Source organism: Pan paniscus, chromosome 11 (assembly GCF_029289425.2).
Source record: "Pan paniscus chromosome 11, NHGRI_mPanPan1-v2.0_pri, whole genome shotgun sequence".
Classification (NCBI taxonomy): Eukaryota; Metazoa; Chordata; class Mammalia; order Primates; family Hominidae; genus Pan; species Pan paniscus.
In genome coordinates, this window is record NC_073260.2 from 15,752,734 (window position 1) to 15,770,690 (window position 17,957).

A 17,957-nucleotide genomic window follows, 5' to 3' on the forward strand; every position below is an offset into this window, starting at 1 on the left:
CTTGCAATCATGGTAGAAGGCGATGGGGGAAGCTGGCACATCCCACATGGCCAGCAGGAGAAAGAGAGAGAGAAGGGAATGCTACACACTTTCAAACAACCAGATCTTGGGAGAACTCACTCACCATCACAAGAACAGCAAGGGGGAAATCAGCCCCCACGATCCAGTCACCTCCCACCAGGCCCCTCCTCCAACACTGGGAATTACAAGAGGGCGTGAGATCTGGGTGGGAACACAGAGCCACACTGTATCAAGGCACCTGCTTGGAACCCAGCAACAGTCATTTAGAATAAAATTTTGATTAACAAGCTACTAAGATGTAATTTTTGGTTTAATTTTAGCCATATTCTCTCCCTTTAAAAAAAAGAAAAAGAAAAGCTCCCAAGAAGTCATACTTACAGGGGACATATAGTATAATGTCAGGAGCCACATCAAGTGTGCCCCTCTCACAGAGGGATCAACTTAGACTTAGTTTGAACAAATGCAAAGCATGTTGTGGGCATGATAATAACACATGACACTGTGCCCTCTCAGAGCAAAGTGTCTTTGCAGGAAGCCAGCCTAGACCCTTCCCCTTTGCTTGGAGGTCCCATTACTGCTCTCAGAGGTGCTGCCTTGGGTGCTGTCCTGGCCATGAGAGTAGATGATGCTTACTGGCTTTGGGCGTCACCCAGAAGAGAATTTTTTACTTAATCCTCTCACAACCCTATGTAACAAGTTGTTATAGACCCATTTTATGGATAAAGAAATTGAGGTTCAGCTAGGATTAAATCATTTACCCTGGGTCCTGTAACTAGGAATTGAGGAAGATAAAATCCCAAGCCCAATCTACCTGACTCCTGCTCCTCCTCAGGACTGCAAAGACGTCTCAGAAGGACCCCAACAATGTTGCAGCTTTGCCCTTCCCTGGAGGGAGGCAATGCAGACTGAGAAGCAGTGTGTGTCCTGGAGCTGTCTGCCTTCACAAACACATTTTCTAACAGTGAAATAGAATCTCAATTGAGTCATTTCTATTATAGAATTATTGCTATCTTGATTTTTTATAATAATAACTAATACCTAGTGCTTCTGATACACCAGACACTATCCTAGGTATTACACATATATTAACTCATTTAATTGCCAAAATAATCTGGTGAAGTCCGTATTTTTTTGTGTGTGTGTGGTAAACATTTTCTTGAAGTGTGAGGGAAAGATGCACCCATCCTAAGTGTACAGTTAAAGCTGGGCACAGTGGCATGCACCTGTAGTGCCAGCTGCTCAGGAGGCTGAGGCGGGAGGATCACGTGAGCCCAGGAGTTCAAGTCCAGCCTGGGCAACATAGCAAGACCTCATCTCTCAAAATAAAATAAAATAAATCCAAACCAACACAGAAACCCACTAAATGTACAGCTAGTTGAGTTTTTACAAGGTGGACATATACATGTAACCACCACCCAGATATTGAAACAAAATATTACCAGCCCCCCAGAAACTCCTCTTGTACCCTATTCTAGTCAGTTTCCCCCCAGCCCAAGGATGACCACTGTCCTGGATGTCAGTGCTGTTTTTATCTCATTATACAGATAGGGAAACTGAGGCACAGGAAGTCTAAATAATTTGCCCAAGGTAGCACAGTTTTAATTGGCAGAGTTAGGATTCAGACTCAGGCAGTCTGGCTCCAGAGAATGCACTTTTATATGAGACATAGCCAAGAAAAGAACAATCGCTTGGTGGTAGTTTAATTTTTAATAGCATGAGAGTATAATAGTAGAGACTTATTCGCATTTTCCTTTGTTCTGAAAATCAGCTGTTTAATTCCTTAGTCTTAGAACTCTAATCCATTTTATTGACATAACTTGCAAATTGCAAGGATAGAAACTTGCCTTTAATAGCCCCACATTTATTGATCACTAATTGCAATCAGACATTGTGTTAAAATCTTCATACCTAGTATCTCACTAAATCCTCGCAACACAGCTGTGCAGTATTATCCCTATTTTATTGATAAGAACACTGAGGCTCAGAAGTAAAGAACTTGCTGATGTTTACACAGTACAGAAGCAGGGCTTGAATCTGGCTGTCTTGTTCCAGACCCACAGTCTTAATCGCTATGTTAACTCCTATCTGGCTTTCTGTGTCCACTGTGAATTAATTCTACACGAATTAATCATGCTAATTTTACATGATTGTTATCATTGCCATCATTATTATTATTATTCCCATTGCACTTCCTTGAGCAGACTCCGATTTGCTTTCGTTGAGCTGACATTGTCCATTCGGGCTTACATTGACATCTGCTGCCAGGCAGACCTCCCAGTAGAGTGGATCTAGCCACAGTCGTTTCTCATTCCCCAGTTAATGAGCACTTGCCTTGTGTCAGGCACTGTGCTGGACACTGGAGACAAATAAGACACAGCTCTGCCCTGGAGATGGTCCTGGTCTAAGGACAGCAGAAAAGATTCACTCAGTGCTGGCCTGTTTACTCTATGCATGTCACCTCCCTGAACCACACAACCTCCATCCTAGAGAGGGTGTCCTGTCTTGCTGCACAGCTGTTGGAGGAGCAGAGGCAGAACTGAGCCCCTGCTCCTCAATGTCCAGCCCCACGCTCCCAACCCGGCTGAGTGCTGCATGCTCCTGGCCACTCTTCAGATCCCCCGGCTGACATTGCCAGTGCACACCCTTGCCTTTCATCTTGTGGCTTGCTTTTAAGTACTACCTTTTGTCACTAGCTGCCCAATTCCCTCCTTGGACAGGTAGGACACTCCCCCGCACCAATCTGTGTGGGCAGCTGGTGTGGTTTTAATTAGTGTAGCTGATATTATTTTATTTTATATTTTAGGGAGGAAATCCCATTGTTTTCATACAACCAACTCTAGAAAGTAAGGCTGAATACCATCTTGGCTACAGAAAAGACACCAAAGACAGAGTGTTTATCAAACAGACCCCCTCCTTTGTATAGGGAAGTCTATCAGAATCTCTAGGGACATTGGCTTTTTATGTTTATCCTAAGAGGGCTTGAATTGAAAAAGTTAAAAATCCTGGACTAGATGAAAAAGTTAGGGGACAGGGAGCCAAACACAGCCACAGATCAGAATGTACACTGGGTGGTGGCCCTGGGGAGAGTCGCCTTGTAGCGTGGCATTCATTCACCATTGTTCGCACACTCTTACCTTGTATGGTTCGCTATGATTTTATTCTGTGTTCTGGAGAGAGTGCTAATGTGTTTATCAACTTCATTGAGGTATAACTGATCACAACCCATCCACTTAAAGTATATGGTTCAATGAATACCTTCATTGGGGTATATTTATCACAACCCATCCATTTAAAGTATATGGTTCAATGCATTTTGACAGTTTTATACGATCATGAAACCACCACAATAAAGATACAGAATATTTTCATCACCCACAAAAGATCATTTGTTTTTATTTAACAAACACTTATCTTGCACTTCCCATGTGCCAGGCACTACTCCAAGTACTTTAAAATATTAACCCATTGAATCTTCACAAATCTGTGAGGTAGGTACGGTTATCATCCCCCATTTATCAAGGAGGAAACTGAGGCACAGAAAGATTAAGTGACATACCCAAGTTGGCACAGCTGGTGGATGGTAGAGATTAATTAGAACCCAGACTGGCTTTGGATCTATGTTCTTCACCTCTGGGCTCTGCTGCCTCTCATTCATTCATTCACGAATTGTCTGCTCTTGGTCAAATATTGGACTAGGAGCTGAGAGTAGAGAAATCTGATTCCCAACCCCCAAAAGCCCGTAGACTAGGGAAGGAATCAGATACCTACCTAAGTAAGTCACAGTCAACATGTTATTCTAATTGTGCAGATAAACCGTAGGGGAGCACAGGTCACGGGAGGCTTGCCGCTGCCTCAGTCTCTCTAGCCAGGCATGGCTGAGGTCTAGGAACCATCCAAGGAGAGGGGATGGGCAAGCAAGAGAACTGATGAGTGCCTGTTAGGGCTATTCTGGGAATTATGCTGAATCTTTTACATACATTAGCTTATCAAAGCCTCTCTGTGAGATAGGTGGTGTTATGATCTCCATTCTACAGATGAAAACCTGGAGGATTTATGCAGTCAAGTCAGTTGCCTACAGTAAGCCCCCTGGTCGGGGACAAGCCAGAGGTGAAATACTAGAGCTGGTGTCCTCTCACCTGCCCCTGACCACTCCCCATACTACGGGTTTTCCCTTCCCTGGCCTGAAAGGCAGGGGTCAAGTTCAGACTGTCTGTGACAAAGCAGAAAGAGGAAGACATTCTTCATTAACAATATATATGGGAAAGTGCCATTTTGTGTGTGTGTTTCTCTATGTAAGAAATGCCATTTGGAAAGCCAGTGTGCATGTCAGTTTTTTTGTTTTTTTTTTCATTCTGAGAAAAAGCCTATAGAGTCTGGTGGGGGGAAGGGTTTGCAGCTGGCAGGAGCTTTGGCATATGCTGTAACTAAAAAGAGAGGGAATGTGTTGGTGGGACAAGCTACCGGAGAGCTGTCTCGGTGTGCCGCAGTACTAGTAAGTGTTTTAATTGGGTAGGGTTTTTGGAGGACTATTTTGACATCTGCTCGTGTCTTTGCTGATTTTTCTTCACTTATAGTAGGAAACACAAGCTGTGGATAAAATGACTTTAAAATAATTGGAAGTAAAGATATCTCTCTCAAAGTCGAATTTGAGAGGGACACTTTTTAAGAAGTGGAAACTAAATTCCACTTCTAGGAATGCATCCTAAAGCACAAAGCTTTATGCCTACAGATTTCATGACGATATTATATACAGTAATTTCTTCAAAACTGGAAATAACATCCCACAAAAGGGGCTTGGTTGAGTTTGTTTCCATGTAGTAGGGCACTCTGTCACAGTTAGTAATGATCCACACAAAGTTCTTAATTAAGTGGATCACTGCTTATATCAGAATCAGTGAGAAAATCAGAAGTGTTAAGAATTATTTCAACTGGCCAAACGCAGTGGCTCACACCTGTCATCCCAGCACTTTGGGAGGCCGAGGTGGGTGGATCACGAGATCAGGAGATCAAGACCACTTTGGCCAACATGGTGAAACCCCATCTCTAGTAAAAATAAAAAAATTAGCTGGGTATGGTGGCGTGCGCCTGTAATCCCAGCTACTCAGGAGGCGGAGGCATAAGAATAGCTTGAACCCAGGAGGCAGAGGTTGCAGTGAGCCAAGATCACGCCACTGCACTCCAGCCTGGCAACAGAGCGAGACTCCATCTCAAAAAAAAAAAAAAGAATTATTTCAACTTTGCTTTAACACGTAGGAAGGGAGAATATGGAAGGAAATAGACCAAAACATTGTCTCCAAATGAAGGGACTGGGATAACTGTAATTTTCTTCTTTAAACTTTTTTCTTTCCCCCCCCTTTTTTTTTTTGAGATGGAGTTTCACTCTTGTCACCCAGGCTGGAGTGCAATGGTGCAATCTCAGCTCTCTGCAACCTCCGCCTCCCAGGTCCAAGCAATTCTCCTTCCTCAGCCTCCCAAGTAGCTGGGATTACAGGCACCCGCCACCACACCCGGCTAATTTTTTGTATTTTTAGTAGAGACAGGGTTTCGCCATGTTGTCCAGGCTGGTCTCGAACTCCTGACCTCAGGTGATCCACCCGCCTCAGCCTCCCAAAGTGCTGAGATTACAAACGTGAGCCATCGTGGCCGGCCTTTCCCATTTTTTAATAGTAGGCATTTATAATTTTTTTTTTTTTTTTTGAGACAGAGTTTCACTCTTGTTGTCCAAGCTGGAGTGCTGGAGTGCAATGGCTGAATCTCGGCTCACTGCAACCTCCACCTCCCAGGTTCAAGTAATTCTCCTGCCTCAGCCTCCCGAGTAGCTGGGATTACAGGAATGTAACACCATGCCCGGCTAATTTTGTATTTTTAGTAGAGATGGGGTTTCTCCATTGGTCAGGCTGGTCTCGAACTCCTGACCTCTGGTGATCCGCTCACCTCGGCCTCCCAAAGTGCTGGGATTACAGGTGTGAGCCACCATGCCCATCCTATTTTTTATGATAAAAAGGAAAGTAGTATTTTATGTAAGAGAAAGCAAGACTCTGAGCATGTTGATATAACCGTGTGTCCTGAACAGTTAGGTACTCATTCTGATGTCTGAGCGATCGGATTAGGGGTATCTTCAGAAGAAAGTCAGCTCTGGGGTCAGACTGTTTAGGGAGACCCCCTGAAACTATTGCTACAGAATAAAAGATGAAATGCTCCTGATTATTGTAAATACAAAATTGCATGCAGGATTGTGTAAAGACAATGCCAGGTTGGACTGCCAAAATGAGCCAACAGTGTGTGATGTGCTTCCCCCTGCAGAGAATCTGTGAATGGACGTGCAGTCAGGGAGGTTTCACATCACCAAGATGTTCATAGCTCTGGGAATGGAATACGACCCTTGTGGAGAGCCTATAAACGGATGCATGGGGGGACGCCTGTCCATATGGATAAGTTAGGGCTATAAATGCCCTCATCTTGCCATGGCTCTTCTAGGCCTCTTTAGGGTTAGGGCATACTCCCTTCTGAGAATTTCTGGTCTAACTGGTTGTCTAGCTTCACGTCCTGTTTCCATGGATTGTTTGTAACCAGCTTTTGTTGCAATTGTTACTGCTGATTAATATTTTGCTAATCATAGGTTATGGAAAGATTGTGTTTCTGTTTTAAGGCTCTGTTAGAAATTACTGATGCACACACTATATTGTAAATTCTTATCTCTGTGAACTCTATATACTGAGCCACTCAGTTATGCTCTGTACTTCTACATACAAATGCTATGTTAAAGAATTACTTCATCCCCATGTGACCATCTCACCTCATAATCAAATGACCCTAAATCCCTCACTAACCTACCCCCGCCTTCACTAAACTTAATAATAAATGCTGGTATATCCAGTGCATTGTTGGCACCGCAGGACCAGAAGGTGGTGACCCCCCTGGACCCAGCTTTCACTATCTCGTGTGTGTCTATTATTTCTCAACCTGCCGATCCACCTGGGAACAAAGAGAGAGCCCCGTTGCATTGCGGGCTGCTGGCCAGATCCCGCAATAAGACTGTGTTCAAAAGTTGACTGCTGCTTCCTAGCTCTGACTTTCGGCAGCTTGTTTGACCTCTCTGCGCCCCCACTTTGTTCCCATGCGGAGATGCTAGTGTCCCTGACTGATGGCATGGTTAAGATGAGAGGCACTGGCACCTGGCGACGGTCTGGCTTTCTTCTCATCCACGCTTCCTGTCCCCACCCCCAGTTTGAGTTTTTCTTGCCTTTCTTCATTCCCCTAGTTGCCTTGATCCTTTGGGGGACCGGGCACTGTCCAGCGAGCTGGGCTCCAATTCTTTCCTTGGGAACAGTGAGCTTCAGGAAGGCCCTTGAGTCCACGCCAGCCCTTTTGGAAGAGGCCTTGCCACCAGGAGGGCAGCATTGTCCTTCAAGAGGAAACTGTGCCGTCCCAGCTCCTGCCTGGAGCCTGGTGCTTGGGGCATTTTGGTTACTAAGGGGACCCTGGCCTGCTAAGTTAGAAAAAGGGGCCAGGTTTTTTCCTATTCTTCAGCCTGCTGCCATTGTTGAAAAAGTAAACACTCCACAGAGCTTAACCGGCAAGTCCTCTAGCCAGGAGTGGGAAGAAATCAAAAGCCTATTCCAGCCCAGCCGTGGAGAGCCTACAAGGGCTGGTCTGTGCCACTGGGGCCCAATGGGAGCACAGAAACAAGGCCTGATTCTGGTCCAGAATCAACATCCCATTCATGGGGCCATTCAGCCCTGGAGGCTTCTCTCCAATGGCCATCATCTCCTGCTCCCTTCTGTTTGGGACTATTTGGAAGGTCAGATGAGGCAAAGTAGTTGATTCTGGGGTGCACGGTCCTCTGCTGTGTCCTGGAGGCATCACGTCCTCCAGGATGTTGTGAGTCCTTCTCTGATTCTGTTTCCTGTGACTGTGCATAGCCTTTGAAGTGAGAGACCAAGCAAGAAGGGGCCCCAAGGATTTTTGCCCTCGGGCCATTGCCACTGCAGCCTTCCAGACTGGCTGTGGCTATTGTGTGTATTAAAAAGTAGTAATAATAGCCACGATTTATTACATCCTACTGTGTGGCCAGCATTGTGGGTGTGTTTGCTCTCATCACAGCAGCCCTAGGGGAAGTGAGAGAAGCAGGGTGGCCACAGTTAGCATTTTAATTTTACAGACGCAGCCACTTAATAGACACATAACCTTGGGCAAGCTACTTCTTGGAGCCTCAGTTACTCATCTCTGAAATGGGGATAATGGTATCTCACCTCCAGCCCCATTGATGGAATGAAAGCATCTGTGTGGCAGTGCTGTGTGAGCCTGAAGTGTGACATCAGTGAAAAAGAGGGCCATTGATGCTGTTTTTGTACCTTCTTGCTAGCACACTGCTGGGCATTTAACCTGTTGGGTTGCAGAGTGAGGCAGCTAGAGAGTCCTGGACAATCCCCTGTGAATCTCAGCATTCTCATGTGTAAAATGGAGATTGTGCTTCATATAACAAAAGCGCTGTAAAATACGAACTCGTTTTTTGTATCATTAGGTTGGTGCAAAAGTACATTCTTTGCCATTACTTTGGTAAAAACTGCAATTACTTTTGCACTAACCTAATATAATCAAAGTTGTACATTCGCTGATATCTTTTTACCCTATAAATAAGGCAGCAGGTAATAATGGGTGTTGGGGTTTGGAGGAAAGAATAAACTCCTACATTGGCAATTGTGTCCCTCCTCTGTGGTTCTCAGCCCATAGTAAGCACTTAGTAAACTATGTTTAGGAATTGATGGATAGGTTTATGGATGAGCCCCAGAGGCGTGGAGAAGTTAGTGGATAGCAGAAGGAGTTGGAGGCTCTGATGGTGTTAAGTGGAAAGGTTCTGGGATTCTGCTGCCTGGGAGTGTTTCTTCATCCCTACGAGGCTTGTGACCAGTGTGGCTCCACCCTCCTGCTGGGAAGAATCTTGAAATATTTACTTAGGTACCAGTTCTGCCCTAGAGGCTGTGGTTTAAGAGAGTGAATGTCAACCAGTATTAGTGTGCACTTACCAGGTGCCAGTCATGTTGTCAGGGGCTGGTTATTTTGCAGTGGTGAGCCACAGATGAGCCCCTGAAGGAGCCCACACCCCAGCAGGGGAGGCAGGCAGGCAGAGAGGTGCTGGGGCTCAGAGTGACAAGGGCTGTGCGGAGGTCAGTCTCCCTGCGGGTGTCTGACAATGAGGAGGTGGATGGTGCAGTGCACAGAGCATGGCCTGGGGAGGCAGCCAGGCCTGTGGTTGCCTCTGCCTCTTATCTCAGTGCTCTGAACCTCATCTTCCTCAAGTTTCAAACATTGAGGGCAATAACATCCACTTCACAGGGGTTGATAAGAATTAAATGAAATAAGGTGAGTAAAGCACAGAGCAAGAGCTAGGAAGCTTCTAGTATATGCTACTTGTCCATTTCCAGGGCATTGGAAACTGGAGCTTGAGCAGCCATTGGATGTCTGCCTCTGTTGCCAGCCTACACCATGCTCTGGGGTGAATTAGGAAAAGGCATCTGCCCCCATTCCCCGACTAGTGCCACTCGGCAGGCACGTGAGTTGGCAGATTTCAGTCCTAGCTTAGGTGGTTGGCATCTGAGGAATGCATATCTGCGCAGCCACATGCAGCATGCTCAGAGGTTGACCAGTAATGGAATTGATCCTTTATATGCAGTGACCACAGGTCCCATCGTGTGCCTGTTGCCCTGGTGTAAGATGAGGTCTTTCACATCCAAATGTATCCCAGTTTAGACAGCAAATGATAGGCTCTTTCTACGCAAAATAAAATAAAGACAATAGTTCTAATGCCTCTGACTCAAAAGGAATACGCTTGATATGTGATGGGGAAGGAGGATTGAATGGGACCTGGAGTGGAGAGTAGGCAGGAGAAACACAAAGATGGATCTTAGTAGCGGATAAATAGTGTGATTAAAAATTTAAAACTCAGGCTACACCCTGTCTTGGACTCACATAGGCTATGGGGAATTGCTGCCAGATTGGGGGCAGGATTCTTTTTTTCTCCATATTGTCCGTTCATCCCTTCTCCTGTCACCAAGCATGAAAACCTTGTAGGCATGAGTTTCCCTCATCTTTTCTATTACTGTGCCAGTAGAATAATGGCTTATGGCCAGAGCTTCTGAGCCATTACTAGCTGGATATCTGTGGAAAATGGAACCAAATTGAAAGTGTGACCTTCCTACTTGGCGTTTAAGGGAAGTGTTAACAGTAGGCCACACACAATATTCCATACCCAAGAATGACAGGATCCAAAAGAGAGATGGGCAAGTAGCCTTTGTTAAATTAGGGGGTTGGATTGAATGGGGATATCATAAGAACATAGCCGTATATCAGCATTCCTGGGGCCAGAGCTTTGACCTCAGCGTCTGTTAAATATATAGGGGAAAAATGATGATGGGGTGTAATGATTCCTCTTACTTTCTGGCTGTGTGACCTGGGGCATGTTACTGAGCCTCTGTGAACCCTTTTCACTCCTGGGACTTGGGGATAATCATGCAAGCTCACAGAGATTTTATGAGAGTTCAGTGAGCTAACAAATGTGAACCTCCTACCATTGGGCCTGCTGCAGAGTAAGACTTTGTCAAATGTCACTTTTCTTCTCTATGCCTCTTCCCCACAGAAGGCAGGGGAAGTGTGTCTTGATGGCACCTCAATGACCTTCTCTTGTGGATTTTTTTCTCCTTGCAGAAAGTCAGAAACATGGCCCTGGATGATGTCGTGATCCTGAATGTGGACACCAACACCCTGGAAACCCCCTTCGATGACCTCCAGAGCCTCCCAAACGACGTGGTAGGTAATGAGCTCGCGAGGATCTCACTTCTGTGAGCTCCTGCAAAGGAAATGAACGTGACTTTGGGGAATGGGGAAGGAGGGGAAATAGCGAGGGTTTTCCTGTGACCTGAGAACTGCAGTTTGTTTCTCCATTGAAACCTTTGTCTCAGTGTAGAAAGTTGGAAGGTGGCCAGGCATGGTGGCTCACACCTGTAATCCCAGCACTTTGGGAGGCCGAGGCGGGTGGATCACCTGAGGTCAGGAGTTCGAGACCAGCCTGGGCAACATGGTGAAACCCTGTTTCTACTAAAAATACAAAAATTAGCCAGGCATGGTGGTACATGCCTGTAATCCCAGCTACTCGGGAGCTGAGGCAGGAGAATCACTTGAACCCAGGAGGTGGAGGTTGCATTGAGCTGAGATTGCGCCACTGCACTCCAGCCTGGGTGACAGAGCGAGACTCCATCTCAAAAAAATAAAAAAGAAATGGCCGGGCACAGTGGCTCACACCTGTAATCCCAGCACTTTGGGAGGCCAAGGCGGGCAGATCATGAGGTCAGGAAAGTGAGACCATCCTGGCTAACATGGTGAAACACAGTCTCTACTAAAAATACAAAAAATTAACTGAGCGTGGTGGCATGTGCCTGTAGTCCCAGCCACTCAGGAGACTGAGGCAGGAGAATTGCTTGAACCCAGGAGGCAGAGGTTGCAGTGAGCTGAGATCGTGCCACTGCACTCCAGTCTGGGTGACAGAGCAAGACTCCATCTCAAAAAAAAAAAAAAAAAAGAAAGAAGATGGTTTATTTCTTGAGTCTATTTTGACTTGAACTTTCATCAGAAAGACTGTGAAGTGACCTTAGTGTCCAGACCTCTCCTCTTCCTGTGGGAGTCTGAGGGTCTCGCCCCTCTCCCCAGCACGTTGCCACCTCTAGAGATCAGGGCAGCTCCCTCCAAGTAACACCACAGAAGGCAGCTGGCGGGGTTTTCAGTGTGAACAATTTGGGGTACTTCAAACCTACATTTTTTTCCTAGACCATCTAGAACATGGTAGAGTATCGGGTGGCAGTGCTGTCAGTGTGGCTGTGCACCCTCCGCATCGCACTTTGTTGCCTCAGGTCTACACAGAATGTGGGTTCTATTGAGCAAAAAGTAGCTGGCTGCCACATTTGCCATGCTAACATCTGCCTATACACCTGTCTTCTGTTGCTACTTGGAGCTGCCCTGTAGGCAGCTGTGTGAGGTAGACCCATTCTCCCCTTGTCCATGCCAGTGAGGATTGGGCCTCACCGGCAAGTGTGGTTTTGCTGTTTCTGCTTTGGCCTCCGTAGCTCTGCCTGCAAGAAGATCTATAGAGTTATCCTGACTTCCAGAGTGAAACAGGTTGTTGTTCCTGGCTATGTGGTGCTCGTATGTGTCCTGGTCGGGAAAGTGTTTTACCTGGTGGGCATTGGTGCACCATCACTGCCAGAAGGCCCAGTGGCACCCTGTGGGTAGCTGTTCTGAAAGGATTGCTGTTAGTTGATGAAGTCTTGCAGGAGAATTTCTTTCTTTTTTTTTTTTGAAACAGTGTCTGGCTCTGTCACGCAGGCTGGAGTGCAGTGGCACTATCTTAGCTCACTGCAGCCTCTGCCTCCTGGGCTCAACTGATCCTCCTACCTCAGCCTCCCAAGTGGCTGGGACTGTAGGCACATGCCACCACACCCAGCTACGTTTTGTAGAGATGGAGTCTTGCTGTGTTGCCCAGACTGGTCTCATACTCCTGGGCTCAAGCAATCTGCCCATCTCAGCCTCCCTAAGTGCTGGGATTACAAGCATGAGCCACTGTGCCCAGCCGTAACAGGATTTCAAACTTCTCTCCACCTAACTCACTGTGAGATTTTGGGGGAGTCATTTGTGCCCTACGGCAGTGCTCCACTTATAATTCAACGATGGCTGCCATTCACTGGCTCACTGCACTGAGCTCCCGTCATTGACCTCTCATTTACTCTTCATGCCACTCTGAGGATGGTCTTTTCCTTACTCCCGCTTGACCCACAGAGCTAGAGAGAGGAGGAGCCAAGGCATGAACTCAACCCCGTGGGTCTGCAGAGCCCACATGGCCCCTCTGCCCTACTAGGTGTCTTCTGCGTTTAGGATGTCATTCATCCTGAATGACAGTTAGTGTTGTAGCCCTTTGGAACAGGTGATCTCTCCTTCCTACAGAGAGGAGAGAACCTCAGAGAGCACGTGCCTTGCCTGAAATCCTGTAAGTGATTAGGGGCACAGCTGAGATTGGACCCCCAGTCTGTGCTGCTTCTACTCTGTGTATCCCGCCTCCCTCTGAGGCAGCAAGAGATGACAGAACTTAGGAAAATTTAAAGTGTCAGACAGGCGTGAGGACCTGTGAGGTGTGAGAATCATGTCAGGACAGGGTAGTACATGGTTGGTACCTTAGGGCCTACTAGCTATAATTTGAGTTCTTTTGGTCCAAGGAATCTGAGGCTCCCATCCCTGTTTCCTTTCAGTGGACAAGCACCTCTTGAAGCCATGGATATCTCAGGCGTGGACCAGGCAAATGCCTAGTGAATGTGGGAAGTGAACCTGAGGTCTGTTAGGTGCAGGAAATGGCCAAGGGCCCTGGGGCAGCATGAGATGAGTGACTGGCAGCTCAGAAACCTTGGAGTGGACTGACTGGTCCCACCTGCACTGCTCTGACCCTGTGCTGGCACTGAGCAGCAAAGAGAAAGCAGATCTTCAAAGATTGTATGTCAGTAAAGGAAACAGATATGTCAATTACATATCTATTACAGTATAGCATAATAGAGACCACGGGGAAATAGGAGTCGGGCACAGAAGGGCCCAGGAGAGAGAGAGTAACAAAATTTTGGGGAGGATAATGGAGTCTTTCTGAAGATGGCAAATTCCAAGATGCCTTTTAAATGACAAAATGAGGTAGCCTCAGGGAACCAAGGTAACTTGGGTGAGTTATTTTCCCTCTTTGAGCCTCAGTTTTCCACATTAAAGAGGAGTACCAGGCTTGCTCTGAGGATTATTATGGCGAACAGCTATGGTAATGATTATCAAATGCTTGGCACAGTGCTTGCATGTTGTCAGCATTCAAGAAATGGTACCTGCATTTGTTTTTAATAAAATTGTTGCTGATATAATTATAGGCAAGATTGGAGGACAGTTAATAACCTCTATGTCCTGACAGTCTCAGCGTGCACAAATGGGACCTCCTATATGCAAGCTGGTTTGTAACAGGGTTGAGAATGTTCTACAGCAGTGGTTTCCAGCTTGGGCCTCTATACTCATTAAGGATTCTGAAGATTGTAATGGGGGGAGATGTGGTCTGTAAGGTATTTATTGTATTTCAATGGAATTCACAGCTTTGATTCTGTGATGCTACATGAGCTATCAAGAGGAGAAATCGTGCCCTGCCTGTCTTTGTGTCCCCTGCATTTGGCATAGGACCTGGTAATTTTAGTGTATCAGCCTATCCATCGTTGACCTTAAAATCTCCCCTTTGGCCAAAGTTGTGTGTTTACTCTGACAGATTCTGCTTCTTAAACATTTGGTAAATCCACATCCTCTTCCTCATCCCTCCTAAACACCACCTAATCTAAGCTTTTATTTTCCTCCTGCATTATTACCAGCAGACTCAAAACTGGCTCATCTGACTCCAGCCTCATCCCTCCAATCTTTCCGCCTCATGCCCCAGAGTGACCTTTCTAAAAACATAAACTCTATGTCCCACCTAACTAAAACTATTCCATCAGTGAATGTAATTTTTCAAAAAAACATTTAAGGACAAAAAAATTCTCCTATAACTTCCCATTACCTAGAGATTCAAGGCAACTTCCCTTTGTTGGCTTTGAAATCAAACAGACCTGTTTTCACATCCTGGCTTCCTCACTTCATGTCCGTGTGATCTTGGGCAAAATTACTTAAGCTCTCTAAGACTTAATTTCCACATAAGGTTGTTTGAGAATTAAATGTAATATATATAATATATTTAAAACACATATCCTATCAGCACAATCGACAGTAGCTGATGATGATGAATTATGGATGTGAATTATGATCCACAGGGCATTCAGCCCTCCTTCATGATACCCCCCTGTTTTTGTTTCTCCATAGCTGTAGTTCTCTCTCCTCCCTGCTTTAAACTCTGTACTGTAGGTTTTTAGAACTGTTAATGGTTGTCCCAAATTTACATGTTGTTTCATAACTTCATACTTTGTATGCAGCATTTCTTTTGTCCCAGTGTCTTACCTCATCTATTAATCTCTCACTCATTCTTCAAGACCTGCTCTCAAGTATTTAATCACACACACACGCAAACACATGCACACACACACACACACACACACACACACACACAGAATCTTTTCTGACCTTCATGTAGATTTGACCATATCTTTCTCTATGTCCCCACAGCCCCTTGTGTACCTTGTGTAATTGTACTGATTTATTGCCCATTTCCCTTTTACTTGTCAGTTTTTTGGGGTAGCAGTAATTGAGTTTTATTCATCTTTGTTTTCCAAGAATCTAGCAGCCACTGAATAGATAGATGGAAGGATGGAAGGCACATATGGATTGGGTTATTATGGTAGATGAAATCTTGTAAAACATGGCATCTATGCTGGAAACTTTATTAAAAGAGGCTTGGGGCCAGACATGGTGGCTCATGCCTATAATCCCAGCATTTTGGGAGTCTGAGGCAGAAGAATTGCTTGAGGCCAAGAATTCAAGTTTGCAGTGAGCTGTGATTGTGCCACTGCTCTCCAGCCATGATAGAATAATTGGAACTGGATTAATCCTCCCACAATTTAAAACTCTGGACAAATATGAAAACAGCTGTTTTCACATGTTGGACAACAGACAAGACAAGATTGTTATCCCTGAGTGAAAGGAAGCCAGTGAGGTGAGGCCTACTATCCCACTGGCTTTCTGCCTTGAGGCATTTTCTGGATATTGGTACTAGAAGGGGAATCCCCAGCAAAGCACAACAGTCTTGGGGAGCTGAAAGATTAAAGAACAGTTTGAAGGGGAGATGGTTTACATTTGCAAGTGAGAGTATCAGATAGGAGGGAGCTACTCAGCTGAAGAGCTCCAGAAACCTGAATTGACAAACCTGCTGAAGACTAATCTGCCCATATGTAGGGTAAAACTCCTGACAGGAAACTATAAGATGAACAGTTCTCAGAGCTCACACAAGTCTAGGAATCCTGCAGGTTCTGACCAACCAGAGTCAGAGATCTTGTTGGTCATTCAGGACAATGATAAGAGACACCAGTAGGGCATGACTTGATAGTACATCTAAATTAGCTATAAAGATCATTTTAGCCCTGCCCTGAAAGAGCTTAAAATTAAGCTTTGAGAGGCACAAGAGAGGGCTTTAGGGGTCCTAAAATGTGCTGGATTTTAATCTGAGTGCCAGTTACATGGGGGTGAATTCGTCAAGCTGAGCACCAATGGTGTGTGCATTTTTATGTGTATATGTTAAACTTCGATAAAAAGTTTTAAACAAGCCTATTTCTTTTTAAAGAAGTCTTTAAAAGATCAATCTGATGTGCAAGAAATCTAACCTTGTGTCAAAATAAACTTCAACCCTCTTTAAAAGAAGGCAACACAATCCAATATTCGATAACATAACATTCACAGTATCTAACATCTTATTTTAAAAGTGCAAGACATGTTGAGAATGAGGAAAATGTCACCCCTAACAAGAGGAAAATTAGTCAATAGAAACAGACTCAGAAGTGACAGATATGATAGAACTAGCAGATAAAGACTTTAAAGTAGATTTTATGAAGACTATAAATATGTTCATGAATTTAAAGGAAGACCTGATTAAATGAAGGGAGAAATGGAAGATATTTAAAAATGAAAGGGAACATCTATAAGCAAAAAATACACCTAGAATGAAAAAAAAATCACTTATGGGATTAAGAGGATATGAGATACCACTGAATAAAACATCAGTGAATTTGAAGATATAGCAATAAAAACTCCTCAATATGAAGCCAAGAAAGAAAAAAGACTGGAAAAAGTTAACAAAACTCAGTGATCCTATAGCATAATATCAAGAGGGCTAACATACTTGCAACTGGAGTCCCAGAAGGTAAGGAAGGTGAGGAAAGACAGAAAAAATATTTTAAAAGATTATAGCTGATTTTTTTTTCAATTTTGATGAAATTATACTCAGAGCTCCAAGCTCAATAAACCTGAAACACAATGGACCCAAACAAAACCACACAAAGATACATTTTGATTAATTGCTCAAAACCAAGAAAAGCTTAAATTAGCCAGAGAGAAAAAGGTATGAGAAGTAATTCTAGCAGACTTATTGCCAGAGACCATTTAAGGCAGAAGACAATGGAATGACATTTTCAAAGTAATGAAAGATAATTTTTATCAACCCAGAATTCTATATCCAGTGAAAATATCCTTCAAAAATGAAAGCACTGAGGCAGGTGGATCACCTGAGGTCAGGAGTTCAAGACCAGCCTGGCCAACATGGTGAAACCCCGTCTCTACAAAAATTAGCCAGTCATGATGGCGGGTGCCTGTAATCCCAGCTACTCAGGAGGCTGAGGTGGCAGAATCGCTTGAACCCAGGAGGCAGAGGTTTCAGTGAGCCGAGGCTGCCCCACTGCACTCCAGCCTGGGAAACAGAGCTAGTATCCATCTCAAAAAAAAAAAAAGGCAAAACTAGGACTTTTTAAAACAGATACAAAATTGGAGAAATCATTGTCAGCAGACCTGCACTACAAAAGAAGTTCTTCAGTGGGGAAAAATGATATTATAGGGAAATCTGAATTGTAAGGAAGTGAAGAGAGAACCACAGATAGTAAATATATGGATACATGTAAGAAATTTACTTTCTCATTTGTAATTTCTAAAAAAGTTAATTGAGTATTTCAAGTAAAAATAATACCAGTGGAGGTATTCTGCTGATAATAATACCAGTAGGGGGTGGAGAATAGAAGTATTCTGTTTAAAGGTTGTTATGTTACCTGTATACAAAAACTGGCATAATATTATTTGAAGGTAGACTGTATTAAGTTAGAGATTTATGTTGTAAACTTTACAAGGGCCACTAAGGGAGGAAAAAATAAGACAGAGATATATAGCTAATAAGCCAGTATTGAAGGTCCAAAACA

At 44.6% G+C, this 17,957-nt stretch overlaps 1 protein-coding gene across 10 annotated transcripts in view; it reads left to right on the forward strand.

Moving 5' to 3' along the window:
• DENND1A (DENN domain containing 1A) overlaps positions 1–17,957 on the forward strand; it is a 542,810-nt gene that overhangs the window by 329,943 nt on the left and 194,910 nt on the right. For all 10 annotated transcript variants that reach the window (XM_063594216.1, XM_057298645.2, XM_063594214.1 and 7 more), the window contains one exon: positions 10,726–10,827. In XM_063594216.1, coding sequence (XP_063450286.1) covers positions 10,726–10,827 — 102 coding nt within the window. The remainder of the gene's footprint in view (positions 1–10,725; positions 10,828–17,957) is intronic.